The sequence below is a fragment of the Nelumbo lutea genome, chromosome 8 (genome assembly GCF_056320005.1).
Source record: "Nelumbo lutea isolate HS-2025 chromosome 8, American lotus-T2T, whole genome shotgun sequence".
Classification (NCBI taxonomy): domain Eukaryota; kingdom Viridiplantae; phylum Streptophyta; class Magnoliopsida; order Proteales; family Nelumbonaceae; genus Nelumbo; species Nelumbo lutea.
In genome coordinates this window covers 59,390,160-59,404,290 of record NC_142691.1, presented here as the reverse complement: position 1 = coordinate 59,404,290, position 14,131 = coordinate 59,390,160, and the positions used below count along the sequence as shown (strand labels likewise).

At 35.5% G+C, this 14,131-nt stretch overlaps 2 protein-coding genes across 2 annotated transcripts; both read left to right on the top strand.

The window, feature by feature from the left end:
• Nucleotides 1-2,090: 2,090 nt before the first annotated feature.
• LOC148844436 (syntaxin-124-like) lies at nucleotides 2,091-3,760 on the top strand. The gene has a single exon (XM_088956528.1). The coding sequence runs from the start codon at nucleotides 2,532-2,534 to the stop codon at nucleotides 3,453-3,455; it is 924 nt and encodes a 307-aa protein (XP_088812654.1). The 5' UTR covers nucleotides 2,091-2,531; the 3' UTR covers nucleotides 3,456-3,760.
• An 8,304-nt stretch (nucleotides 3,761-12,064) lies between these two features.
• LOC148844435 (pathogenesis-related protein 1-like) lies at nucleotides 12,065-13,093 on the top strand. The gene is made up of 2 exons (XM_088958884.1): nucleotides 12,065-12,356; nucleotides 12,619-13,093. The coding sequence occupies exons 1-2, from the start codon at nucleotides 12,173-12,175 to the stop codon at nucleotides 12,918-12,920; spliced, it is 486 nt and encodes a 161-aa protein (XP_088815010.1). The 5' UTR covers nucleotides 12,065-12,172; the 3' UTR covers nucleotides 12,921-13,093.
• The last annotated feature ends 1,038 nt before the right edge of the window (nucleotides 13,094-14,131 follow it).

Genomic DNA, 14,131 nt, shown 5'->3' with positions numbered 1-14,131 from the left:
TGATTTTATTTTTGTTTGTCTTTTTGTTGATGATTTGATTTATACAAGTAACAACCCAAAATTGTTGAATGAATTCTAATTAGCAATGACCAAGAAATATGATATGACTGATTTGGGATTAATGAGATATTTTCTTGGGATTCAAGTGAAGCAAAGAAAATGTGAAATTATTATGTCCCAAGAGAAGTATGTTGATGATTTGTTAAAAGATTTCAGATGTCATCATGTAAATCTCCAGTTACTCCTATGATTGTCAATGAAAAGTTGTCAAAGGAGGATAGAGTAAAATTAGTAGATGCATTAATCTATAAAAGCTTTGTTGGTTTTTTGATTTATCTCACCAATACGAAGCCAAATATTGCTTTTGCTGTGAGTATTGTTTCAAGAATCAAGATACATGAACAAGCCAAGTTCATTTTGAGCAGCAAAGAGAATACTTTGATATGTGAAAGGAACTAAGGGTCCATTTGGTTTGCAGGAATAGGGGTCTGAAACCAGAATCAGAATGGGCTATTCCGATTCCAACTGTTTGGTTGGGCAGAATTAGAATCATATTCTCATTCCTGCTGATTTTAATTCCCATCCCCATTCTTGTCTAAACCAAACGGACTATGGGAATGGACCATTCCGATTCCGAAGGATTTCGATTCCGATTCCGACTATGAACCAAACGGATCCTAAGAATTTTGGGCTGAAATATAAAAGTGAAAATGAATCCAAGCTCAAGCTAGTTGGATTTCCGGACAGTGATTAGGCTTATCCCATAGATGATCAAAAAAGTACAACTGGATATGTTTTTTCTTTGATAAGTAAAATGATTTATTGGTCATCCAAGAAACAAAATAATGTGCCACTCTCTTCAGTAAAAGCAAAATACATTTAAGCCACTAATGCATCTTGTGAATCAATTTGGCTTAGAAGATTTTTGGAAGACGTTCAATTTGTGCAAAATGGCCCAACTACAATCTACTATGACAACACTTCAACTATTGCAATGACCAAAACATATTGAGCTGAGACACCAATTCATAGAGAGTTAACTCGGAAAGGAGAGATTGTAAAACTGAAGATCAATTTGTTGATTTCTTCACAAACCTATAGCTTCTAAAATGTTTATGCCTTTTAGATCTCTAATGAAAATTACAAATTAAGAGGGGATGTTGATGGAAAGTAAGAGTGGTAATTTTGTAATTTTATTTTATATATTGTATTTTGTATTAAATGGGTTGCCTTGCGACTTGAGAGCTAAAAGTTCTAAACTGTAAAAGTAAAACCCCTTTTTATATCTTGTAGTAATCTAAACATTTTGTAACAGAGAACAAGAAACCAAGAACAAAATAAAACCCAGAAACTTAAGTTTGCTTTTCACATCTTCTTCTCTCTTATCTTCATTCTATATTAATTTTATCTTCTAGAGATTTTTTTTGTTCTTCCTTCCATTTTTACCACCACACTTCCGTTGCTCCAACACTTACAATGAGTTTTGGGCAAACAAGCCAAGTATAGATTCTTGAGGAAGATGTAGTAAATCGATCCAAAATATAAGCAACTTGATTTGCTGTCCGTCGAACACGAGTGATCGAGATGAAAGGGTAGGCTTGCCAAAATTTGCAGTCGTTGTATGTATGGCTCGAGAATAAATATGGTTTACTCTATGGTAACGGGCCACGATACCTACTCCGGCTGAACTGATCAGTCTCCACTAACAGCTCCGTCGACGTTCATCTTAAGCTGTACCCATCAGAGACTTCCGGATTGGCAACAACTTCTCAACTTCGAGATTGTGGGCTGGTGAGAATAGAGATTGGATCAAGTATTGATTGATGTTCAAATATCAATTTGTTCAAATAAACCATGCATAAGTGATAAGATTATTATGGTCGGTCTATGGATGCCTGCAACCGCATTAGGAGATTAGCTGATGAAGAAAGAAATGCCACGTGGAATTTAACCAGCTCATTAGGACCAAGTCAATCCTAATAATGGGAATATTGTTTCTTTTTCGATTAGCTGATAAAGAAAGAAATGCCACGTGGCAATCCATGACGAGTCATTTAAATTTCTAAATTCTCTGGTTTCAATTCAGGTTAGTTTGTTTGATTGGTCCTAATCTCCTATTGACCACCAACCTCTCGTGAGTCCAACTCCCCCAAAGAAAACATGAAGAAGAGAATCTGTTTTTACATAGGCATTCCTTCCTTGATGAAATCTTTTGCTTTTGTCTAATTTCTCTAGCTTCCCGTCATCCTCCTCCTCAAACAAGAGATGACGACGAGGAGGATGAGACCTTCAACCCCTTAGAAACCAAACCAAAGCGAAGAAGGATCAGATCATCAAACACATTTAGAATATATAGTTTTTCATTTCCCAGCTGAACTGGGTTAACGTTCTCAGCTCGCCTCATTAATTGCACCAACATCGATCAGAACCGAAGATTATTACATGCAGTCTACAGAGAATAGAGAAATTGAATTATTGAATTGAAGAAAGAAAGAAGGCAGGGGCCGGGTAAAAACAAAAAGGTAGTCAAGATGAACGACCTATTCTCTAGTTCGTTTAAGAAGTACACGGACCTGAAACAAGAGAACCAGTTCGACGACATGGAGGCTGGCGGAGATGCAAGCGGGGAGGGCGTCAATCTGGATAAATTCTTTGAAGATGTGGAGAATGTCAAAGAAGATATGAGGAATGTGGAGAAGCTGTACAAGAGGTTACAGGAATCCAACGAAGAAAGCAAGACTGTCCACAACGCCAAGACCATGAAGGACCTCCGATCCCGGATGGATAAAGACGTGGAACAGGTTTTGAAACAGGTAAAGGTTATCAAGGGGAAGCTAGAAGCACTTGAACGCTCCAATGTTGCTAATAGGAGTGTTCCAGGGTGTGGACCTGGGTCCTCCGCCGATCGAACACGGACGTCTGTGGTTGCTGGGCTTGGGAAGAAGCTGAAAGATATGATGGATGATTTCCAGGGATTCAGAGCAAAGATGACTGCCGAGTACAAGGAGACAGTGGAGCGTAGATACTTCACCATCACCGGCGAGAAGGCAGATGAAGAGACGATCGAAAACTTGATATCAAGCGGGGAAAGTGAGACGTTCCTACAAAAAGCCATACAAGATCAAGGGAGGGGCCAAATCCTTGACACCATCTCAGAAATCCAAGAGCGCCATGATGCTGTAAAGGAGATCGAGAAGAACTTGATTGAACTCCATCAAGTGTTTCTAGACATGGCTGCCTTGGTGGAAGCCCAGGGGCAGCAGCTCAATGATATCGAGAGCCATGTTGCCCATGCCAACTCATTCGTTCGACGAGGGACAGAACAACTCACAGTTGCAAGGGAGTACCAAAAGAGCTCAAGGAAGTGGACGTGCATTGCCATTAATCTTGGTATACTTCTCGTCATCCTCCTCATCTTACCATTGTTACCCACCATCATAACCCTTATGAAGTAGGAAATTAATATAAAAAGACAGACAGACAGACAGAGATAGAGAGTAAGACAGAATGACCTGTTTGTTTTAATTTTGGAATTCGGTAAGCAGTCTATCTCTTCTCTTCATCAGTTTCAGCTTCAGGGTTGGATAGTCCAATATAATCAGATCCTTTTAGGAATTTGGAAACATTTGTTAAATTTCCCTCGCAGAGGGAGCTTCTTCTTCAATGTACACCATGACATAACAGTCCAGTAACACATGTATATTACTTGTACAATGCTAAATGGGTATTTATATATTACATGTACAATGTTTAAACATCATATCGTAGCCCTTTGGAATTCATGATTAACCCTTGTGTATCTGTAATGGACCTGTTAAGTGCATGTTAACACCCATAAGGCACTATCACCAAGTACATGCCATGTCACTATAATTGAAGATATACCATGATAATGATGATGATGATATTTAGATCCATGACATCCAAATTATCATAGCATATAGGGATGGATTCGAGCAGAGCCGAGCTCTGTTCGAGTCAGAACCTTGAGCTCGAGCTCGGCTCGAGTCAAAAATTTATAAGCTCGAGCTCGAGCTCGATTTTGAGAAAAAAATGTTTTATAAAAATAAAAAATTACATATAAAATATTTTTTATTTGATATTTAAAAAATTAAGAATTGTAGTAATTAATAATTATAATATTTTTATTATATATTAATAATTATATATATGTTCGAACCGGCTCACGAGCCTCACAAACCGAGCTCTAGTAGGCTCGAGTTCGGCTCGTTGCCACCCTCAATAGCATATCCGGTTAATATCTGACCCGGTATCCTACATGTACGTAATACAAACAGAGGGGTAATTACATTATATATATCAAATATATTTAATAATAGGTATTAATGTAATCATATGTGAATACTTAACATTAATGTTATACATTATAAATAGTTAATTATGCAGCTAGCCAGCTCTGATGGTGGGTCATTGGTAGAATGCCGGGTTGTTTGTAGGGATGACCTAGCATCATATAGTTCCATGAAGGAAAAAAAAGGTTATTTATTTATTTATTTATTTACTTTTGTAATTAATAAGAAAATATATAAATTCTTGTACTTTAATATTATTAGAGATTAAATTCATTGGGTATTTGATTGATTAATTACATAATTTAGGACATGCATACTTGCACTTTGAAAACCAATTTTAAAGTTAGTAGCAAAATTCCTTGTTTTAACTTATTTCCTATGTTTTTAAGCATTATCCCACATTGGAAAATTATTCAACTTAAGTTGAGATTTTGAGTAAGAGCTCGTTTACATACTTTAAAATTATAGAGATGAGAGTTTTAAGACTTGCTACCACTCAACATGCGTGCACGCATGCACGTGTACAATGCTTTAGAGGCATACTTTGCTCATGTGAAGTGATTATAATTTTAGTTCGATGAGAAGATTTGTGATATATAAAATTGTAGAAAACTATTTTGGGAAATTGCAAATTGCAAATAGATGGCTTCGTGGAATCACAGATCGTAGGTGGCAGACTTTGCAAATTTAATAGTCACACACGTTAATTGGGCAAAATTGCAAAGCAAAACTTATGTCATTTATGGAATAGCAAAATCGTAAATTGTGACTTGCGATTCACAATTAGTGACTGGGGAAAACCGCATCTGATTTGAACCACACATAAGGGTGTGTTTAGTTTTGAAGGCTGAACCATGATTGTTGGCATTTTATGTTAATCCAACAGTCATGACTTGATCGAATATGATCAAGGAACATTATTCAAACATTAATGATCTCTAGCTGTTAACTGACCTTGAAAAGTCACAAAGTTTGAAATTGTGACTATACAAAGAGCCTCTTCCAAAACAACACATTCTCCTTTGTGATGATTCTCTACAACTTATATAAAAGGTATACATCAAGCTGATACACAAAAGTTTTCAATCACTTTTCATGTCAAACACATTTATCTCTCTCAGTCTAATCTTTACTATCTTACAAAAGTTTTCTTCAGAGATTCTTCAAGTTTGTTGGTTGCATTTTCTCACCCAAAACTTTGTTGTATCTTGAAAACAAATTTACCTATAACCCAATAGCAAATTTAGTAAAACTAAATGGGGGCAAATAACATTCTAAAGACAGTGTCTCTAGACGCACCTTAAAGCTTCTTCTCCAAATTTTCATAACCCCATTTCCCAACATAAACCTTTGAAAAATGTTTACATCCAAACCATTGAGGTTTAACTAAAAAGACATATGCACTCCTCTTACATGTTGTATTTGCTATATTATGAGTTAGTGTATCTTTTGAAGGTTCCTGTCCACATCCTTATATATTCATCTTCTTGGCCAAGTTGGAACACACCTATTTATCATATTAAATGATGGAAGAGTGGCCATAGGCCCTCGCTTAATCCTCATAATGTTAGAAAATCCAATGCTATGTGATAAGCCACAGGTTGAAGGAAGATGGTTATCTTTGTGCTTCACTTTAATTCACATATACACAACTATTTTCTAAAAAAATCCATATGTGCTTCCTTGAAAAGGATTTTTCATGCAAAGAGAAGCCACTATTTATTGGGTTATATTGGATCATATTTCCAACTCTTTCCAAGACAATGGAAAACTATTTGGCTGGGTCTAGGTTGGATGATCAAGTGATGAGATCTTGGGCCAGTGAGACACTTGTCTCAATCTAGAGGGGTTGTTGAGTATCTTTCTACCAACATATAAATCAATTATGCTTCTTAATTATCTTAAAAATAGGGAAACAAATGTTGGGTTAAGCAATTATATAATGGCATTTCATATTTATACTATCTATAAAAGTGCAAATAGGCGTCCCTAGCTTCTGAAATTTTCATTGGACAACAAATGCCCCCTTCCTAAAGTTTGAATTTGACAATAATTAAAGGCAAATTGTTATTTTACATCTTCATTTAGTGTTTATTTGATAAAAGACATAAAAGTAACTTTTACTTAACTAAATTACCCTAATTTTTAAATTTGGTCCTTGTCTAATTTTAAGGATAGAATGTAATTTGAAAAAACACTTTTCTCCTTATTCAAATCCCTCTCGTTAAGTCTTATGTTTAAATCATTAACTCCCATTAACATTCCTTGAATCCTATTCTTCACTAGAATACCATATTTTTTAATTTGGTCCCTCCCTAATTGTGAGGGCAAAAAATGTAACTTGAACTACTATATTTCTCCTCATTCAATTCCCTCTCATTAAGTCTTCTTAGGGTATTAATTTCAATTCTTCTATTGAATTCTATATTTAAGATGTTATTTTCACAAAATTAAAACAAATAAATTCTATCAATTAGACCTACATATTTTTAATGATATAAAATACATGTTTTTTTTTAATTTACCCAAAAATGGAACCATTTTCCATCATGGTGGCAGGTAAGCAATTCAGCCATTCAAGTCAAGTGGGTTAATCCATGATGTCATAATTAAATAAAAAATTTTAAATAGAAATAAATAACAAATATAGAAAAATTAGATACATCTCTAATGTTTTATATATGTTAATCATATTAAAGAAATATAAGTATGATAAACTATAATTATTCTCATTGATGTTGGAACAAAATATAAATTTAAAACCAATTCAAAAATAAAAATAATTTTTGTGGTGGGTGGTCAACAGTTCAACCTTTTTAGGTCAAATGTGTCAACCCTTGATTTCATAATTAAATAATAAAAAATTAAAAATATAAAAAAGATAGAAAGACACATCTCTAATATTTTATATTAATCATAATAAAAAAATTAAACATGATAAACAAAAATTGCTTTTAAATTTTTATTGATGATATAAATAAAATACAAAATTCAACATTCCATGTCAAATGTGTCAACTTATGAAGTTATAATTAAATAATAAAATTTTAAAAAGATAAACACAAAAATATACAAAAACTATATAAGTTATGTAGACAACATTTGGGCATATCTCTATATTAATGAACCATAATATGTGTGACAAATAAAAAAAATATAGATAGAAATATAAAATAATTATAGAAATTTTTGAAAGCATGTTATATATAGATATATAGTAGCACCACCATCACTAAATTTGTTATGTGCATAGCACATATACACATACTAGTGCTAGATAAAAGCATATGAGATAACAGACTAGGAATAAAGGACAAGTAACCTCCCATAGCCGTCAGCCCAATTTGGATTGTATAGCTCTCTATTGCATACTGCTCTATCTAGGATCCTTTGTTTGTTTGTTGCAAGTAAAGAATTCTCCATCCATTGCTCTATCTAGGATCATTTTTTAGGAAGTTACTTACTCGGGTAAGTGCATTTACCCATATTCTTTGATTTCTTAAGTAAATAAGACAATTACTTTTATGTGAACCCCACATAAAACTAAAAAAAAGAATATGGATATCTCGGTTAATGAGAAACAAAATCTCATTGGCCTAGTTTATTTCCCTATCTCAAAATTTGGAAAATGAATGTGCCCTCTCCTCCTAGTTTCACGTAATCCTGTAATAATAGCTTGCCATTCTGCATTAGATGGTTGACGATGAGCTTCAGCTTTGCACCCTACCCACCTTTTGGCTTTGATTAATACATTGGCAATAGATGTCCGATTGAGTTGAGGTGAGTTTTTGACCATTGATCGGGATTTGGGCAGGGATAGTATTTGTCCACTTTACTTCGACGTTGGCCCCATATATTATATTATATTACATAAGGGTATCATAACTCCATCCTTTATTTGCCAAATGAATCACATTTCATTCTTTTTGCTATAGACAAATATCTGTCTCCACCAAGAGGAATGGCTTTGTTTTGGCTACTAACAAAAGATGAAGCCTGTTGTAGATATTTTTCTATGACCACTTGAGCCATAGCCTTTTAGAGCCATTTAGCAATCTACATATCTGCTTGGTTAATTTCCAGAATCCCAACCCCCCCCCCATCTTTTTATTGCCTACATATCTTCTTCTGACCAATTGTATGGAAGGTTTTGCTTCTTGAGTTACCTTTTCCAAACATTTCTGTATCTTCCCAATTTCTGAAATGGGTTTCCTTGGTAGCATTGTTGAAGCTATTGTATATATTGGCATTGCTTGAGTCATAGATTTTTTCATGGTTGCTCTACAAGCTTGTGAAAGGAGAGGTTGGCTTTCCAAGTTTAACGTGGATGGTGCGATGCCAACTTTGTTTGTGGGCATTCGAATGACTTATAGGATTAGAGTTTCTTTAATTTCCATCAAGGCCCCATTCGCTTTTCGGTAAGTTATTTACCCAGGTAAATGCACTTACCCGGGTAAGTGCATTTACTCATGTTCTTTTAGTTCTTAGGTAAATAAGTTAATGATCATTTTAATCTTAAAAATTTATTATTAAAAGGAGCATTTTTGTCCCATTCAAGTGTTTGCAACTTCCTCATAGGTAGGAAAGTTATTTACCCACATAGGAGATGGGTATCACTAAGGGTGTCAATGGACCGGTTTTGGATTGGACCCCATCCAATCCAAAATCAATTTGGACAGATTGGACAGACCAACAAGATATATTAGATTGGATCAATCCATTCCAAATATTTCTTAGATTGGATTGGACCTGGTCCGTCCATAATAAATTTATATTGGATTGGGTTGGACTAAGACAATATATGGTTCATTGATATAAGATAAGAATATAGGTGTCAAAGGATCGGGTTTGGGTTGAAACAAATCTAAAATCAAAACAAATTTGAACAGATTGGACGGTCCATGCATTAAATTGGACCAGTCCAAATTGGTACAAAATATTCATTGGATTGGATTGGTCCTGGTCCATTTATAATGGACTTGCATTGGACTTGATTGGATTGGACCAAATCCAGTTCAATTGGCACCCCTAGGTATCACTTTACTGGATAAGTGATACCTAGGAATAAACTTTGTCTGATCTCCACACAAATCTGAAAAATGAACATGGGATTCTTGATCAATGGGAACCAAAATCCTAATGACCAACTTCCCCCCCTCTCAAAATCTAAAAAAGGAACACCCCCTAAAAGAGATGATGCTCAAAAGATTACTAATGTCTTGTTGGATAATCACCTTAAGATCCCCTGGTAAATTCATACTATTAGCCCGATTGCAACAGTCTTTTGCAAGCTTTTCAGAAAGTTATTTTATCCCGTATTGTACGCAGGCACAGGAATAGGGTGGCCCATGCTATTGCTCTTTTTGCTTGTAATGTAAATGGAACCACCGCTTGGTCTTTATCTCCTAACTCTATCTAGCCTGTACTCTCGGATGATTTAATGCAATAAATCTGTCTAAGGGCTTTTTTCAACATAAAAAAAAGTCTCTGAATCCTGCCTTCTCCAGGGTTGGGGGCATATGGGTATAGCATACAGACAACCCCCATTGGAGGATTCCCTACATCTATGATCTATCTACATGAGTTAATCCAGCTTCTCTCATGTGGGTAGACAAGGTGGCCGATGCAAACAATCTACCAAGGGGACCCTTCGGATAAGCTACTTTTTCTAATCCACCAATCAGGTCTTTATACACCATCACCATCTACTGTACGTTGATTTGCCAACTGACGGTGGCTCAGTTGGTAGGATCTCTAACTCATGGGCTTTGTGTAGCCCCTTGAAGCAAAAAAAATAGTAATAATAATATTAAAAAATAAAAACAAAGCTGTTTAAAGCAACAGATTTTTAGAATAAATCCCATATGTCGGGCTGAAATATGTTCCTCAATTGAATCGCTATAGAACCTCAGCCTAGTTGGATTTTTACTTTTTCAAGGGTTACAAAACTAAAAAAGATTCGATATAATAGAAATGGACAGAGTAGAGAAACTTAAATGGCAATTAAGCTGGATAAAAAAGAAAATTCTCACCTCTCTTTTTGAACTATGATTAGTCCCTCAACCCTAGAACAAGATTTGCTCAAGTGGATCTCACAATCATGCCTAAGGTTCCAAATATGGGTAGCACAAAACGTATCACAAATGCAACTATATATCTAAGAGTGGGGTTTAAGGAAAGAGAAACAAGTATCACATTGGGCGTTCCCTTGCCCAATGTGTATGATTCTGAGTGAGTTAAGGAAAGAGAAACAAAAAGGAGAAATAGAAGAGGTTTTTCTCTTTGAGGCTTTTCTCTTTGAGGCTACAGTGGCGAAAAAGTGAAGAAAAGAAGGGATTATGGAGGTAGAATAAGACAAGACCTAGCTCCTTCTGTAAGAGGTGCTTTTCTTTAAATTCCTTGGATTTGTGTGTGAACATCAAACAAGAACAGTTCTACACATATGGTGAAATTTCATCATTTTTCCTCTTGCAACTCGCTTGTCAGTGAAGCTGATGGTGTAACCCAGGAGAGCATGTATCTTTTTATATAAATATCTAGTTGTTGCTATAGAGACTATTATAATCCATTATTATCATTGATAGTGGAAGAATTTAAACTGCAGTTTTACCCTCTCATTTTGGTGTTTTTCACTTAGGGGACACGTTCTTTTTTTTCTTTTTTTTTTTTTGGATTTTGAGAGGGGGAAGTTGGTCAATAGGATTTTGATTCTCATTAACCAAGAAACACATGTTCATTTTTCAGATTTATGTGGGACCAATGAAAGTTTATTTTTCTGTGTATCACTTACCAGCGTAAGTGATACTCATCTCCTAGGTGGGTAAATTAACTTTCCCATTTAGGGAAAAGTTGTCAATATTTGGATGAGACAAAAATACCCCTTTTGATAATAAAATTTTTATGGCTAAGATGGTCATTGCCTTATTTACATAGGAAATAAAAGAATATGGATAAATGCATTTACCCGGATAAGTCTTTCCTGGAAAACACTTACCCAAGTAAGTACATTTATTTGGAAAAATGACTTACCAAAAAGCGAATGGGGCATTAATAAATCTTTGGTGTCTTTTGTTATTAACTTATTATTGTGTTTGTTAATTAATTTATCTAATTGAACATACTGATCTATTATCTCTACTTTACACTTGTTACATTTATTTGCACATTGACAATAAAAGGGTGTTACTGTTATTATTGTGTTTGTTAATTTATTTATCTAATTGAACATATTGACCTATTATCTCTACTTTACACTTCTTACAGTTACTTGGACATTGACAACAAAAGGGTGTTACTGTTAACCCCCAGGCCCCAACTATAGTTGCCATCATTCATTATAATCCTCACCAGCTAGCTTAGATGCCTGAAACAAACAATGAATTGAGTTCATCCCAGGAAAAGCTAGGCTGATCACCTCATTCCACAAGACAAGAGGTTGGGCTGGGTCATCCTTGTAGAGTTGGAAGTTCTAAAATGGATGCCGACAGTCGTATATAATATATCTAGGTAGAACTAGTCCAACCATTCCAAATCATATAATAACATAATTAATTTTTAAATAATTAACTAATATAAATATATATGGAGTAGTTAAAAGAACGAGTCTTTAAGCGGATAAGGAGCTGCTGCTGACAAAGCAATGCTCACCTACCTAGCCTGCTGCCTGCCATTGTTCAGTAAGTCAAGTCGTCTATGAACAGCTATATATGTATTTCACTCAACAACCCACTCAAAACTAAGTCTATAAATAGATCGAGTATGCACTCCATCACTCAGTGTAAAGAAGTTAAGTCCAACTTCCATCACAACCAAGCTCCAAGCTATTTTGATTTATTCTTCCCCATCGCTCGCGGCAGAAAATGGTTAAAGGCAGTATCACCGAGGAGTACGCTTCCAAGGTCTCTGTGGAGAGGCTATGGAAGGCAAGCATTTGCGATGCACACAACCTCATGCCCAAAGTTGTTCCTGGCCACATCAAAAGCATCGAGCTCCTTGAAGGAGATGGTGGCGTCGGCACTGTCAAGCATTTCCACTTTACCGACGGTTTGTTATATAATAATTTACTCCACTTGAATTTGATGAAGTCTAGCTAGTCAAATTTAGTGCTGTTTTGATCTAATTTAACTGTTGTATTAAAGTTTATTAATCGATCATCATGGATATATCTTGTAATCTTGATCTGGGTTCAAATATAATCAACAATGTATAACTAGATCTTAATTATCTCTACACGTAAAGCAACAATTAAATGAACCAAGTAAACTTCTGATCATCGAGTGTGTGTGTTTATATGTGTTGGTTGCAGTTGTGAAGGATTTTGAGTATCTCAAGGATCGCGTAGATGTGATAGACCACGCCAATCATGTATTCAAATCCTCTGTCATTGAAGGAGGTCTTGTTGGTCTCAAAGTGAAGTCTTACACTTCTGAGATTGCCCTCCATCCTACTAGCGACGGAGGCTGCGTATCCCGAGTGAACATCGAGTATGAATCCATCAACGACAACTTGCTTTCTGATGAAGATGTTGCCAAGGTTAAGGAAGGGGTCATAGGGACCATGAAGGAGTTTGATGGCTACCTTTTGGCAAACCCAGAGGCATATGCCTAGAAGGTTCAATGAGTATGCTTCATATCAAAGTGATCAAAAAAAAAAAAAAAAAGAATGTCAACCACGTATTGCTATTTCTTTTTAAGTTTTAATATGTATGCTTTACTATTGTGCTGAGTTGGTGACTTTAAGAAAATTTCCAAGTCTAAACAAAGTTTTTTTCTTTATTTAAAGAGTTAGGTGAAGAGTTGAGTGAATTGTCCAGGTCTCCAGATGAATTTGGATTCCCTTACCAAATTAATCCATTGAAAGCCCTAGCTTAGTCCTACATTTTAGCATGGTTTTCAAAACTGGACCGGACCGGACGGTCAGCCTGGAAAAACCGGGAACCGGTCAGGTGACCAGTTCCGGTTTTCCCCAAAATCGGATTTTTGTCAAAAATGTTGATTTGGTCAACAAACCACTGACTCGGGCAGTTGAACCATTCAAACCGTTCAATGGTTTTCACTGTTTTTTTTTTGTCAAAATGGATCATCCATTTAGTTCGGATGGTCGGACCATTCAACCCGGGAACCAGACCCCTGATCGGCTCATTGTTCGGGTTGGTTTTAAAAACCTTGCATTTTAGTCATAATATCGTTAATCTTCTAGCCGGTTTGCCCTAACATCAGTTCAACTTTAATATGGTTCTTCCATTAGGACATGTTTAAGATAAGATGGGCCACACTCTACCATAGCAGCTTAGCAGCCCTAGCCCATAGTAGGGCATAAATAGCTCTGGCCAAAACTCAGCCCATCATAAAATAATCTAAAACGTTCTACTTCTACCGAGTGATGAGATAGGTTATGGCATATATGCCAGATCCAACTATCCAAAATATTTAGATCTCCCCTTTGTTTTGTTTCTATAATCAACAAAGGAGATGCAAACCTCTAAATTCCATTTTTTTTTATAGCTTAAAGCATATTTCATACATTCAAGAAATTGATATAAAGAATTGTCAATAAGGCCAAGCAAAAAATTCAGATACAATTTCTCAAGAAGAAAAAATATAAAAATGGATGAAGGAGAATCGAAAGAACTTCTACAATCAAACAAAAGTGAATTAAAATCACCAACAAAAGTAAACAAGCATATTTTCAATCCACCACAAACGACGAGCGAAACTGATAGGAGAGGTTTCCAAAAGAGACTGTAACTGACAGGAAAGGTCTCAAATCCGCAAAAGATAGCAAAACCCACACATTACAACCACTACCAAAGACTATAA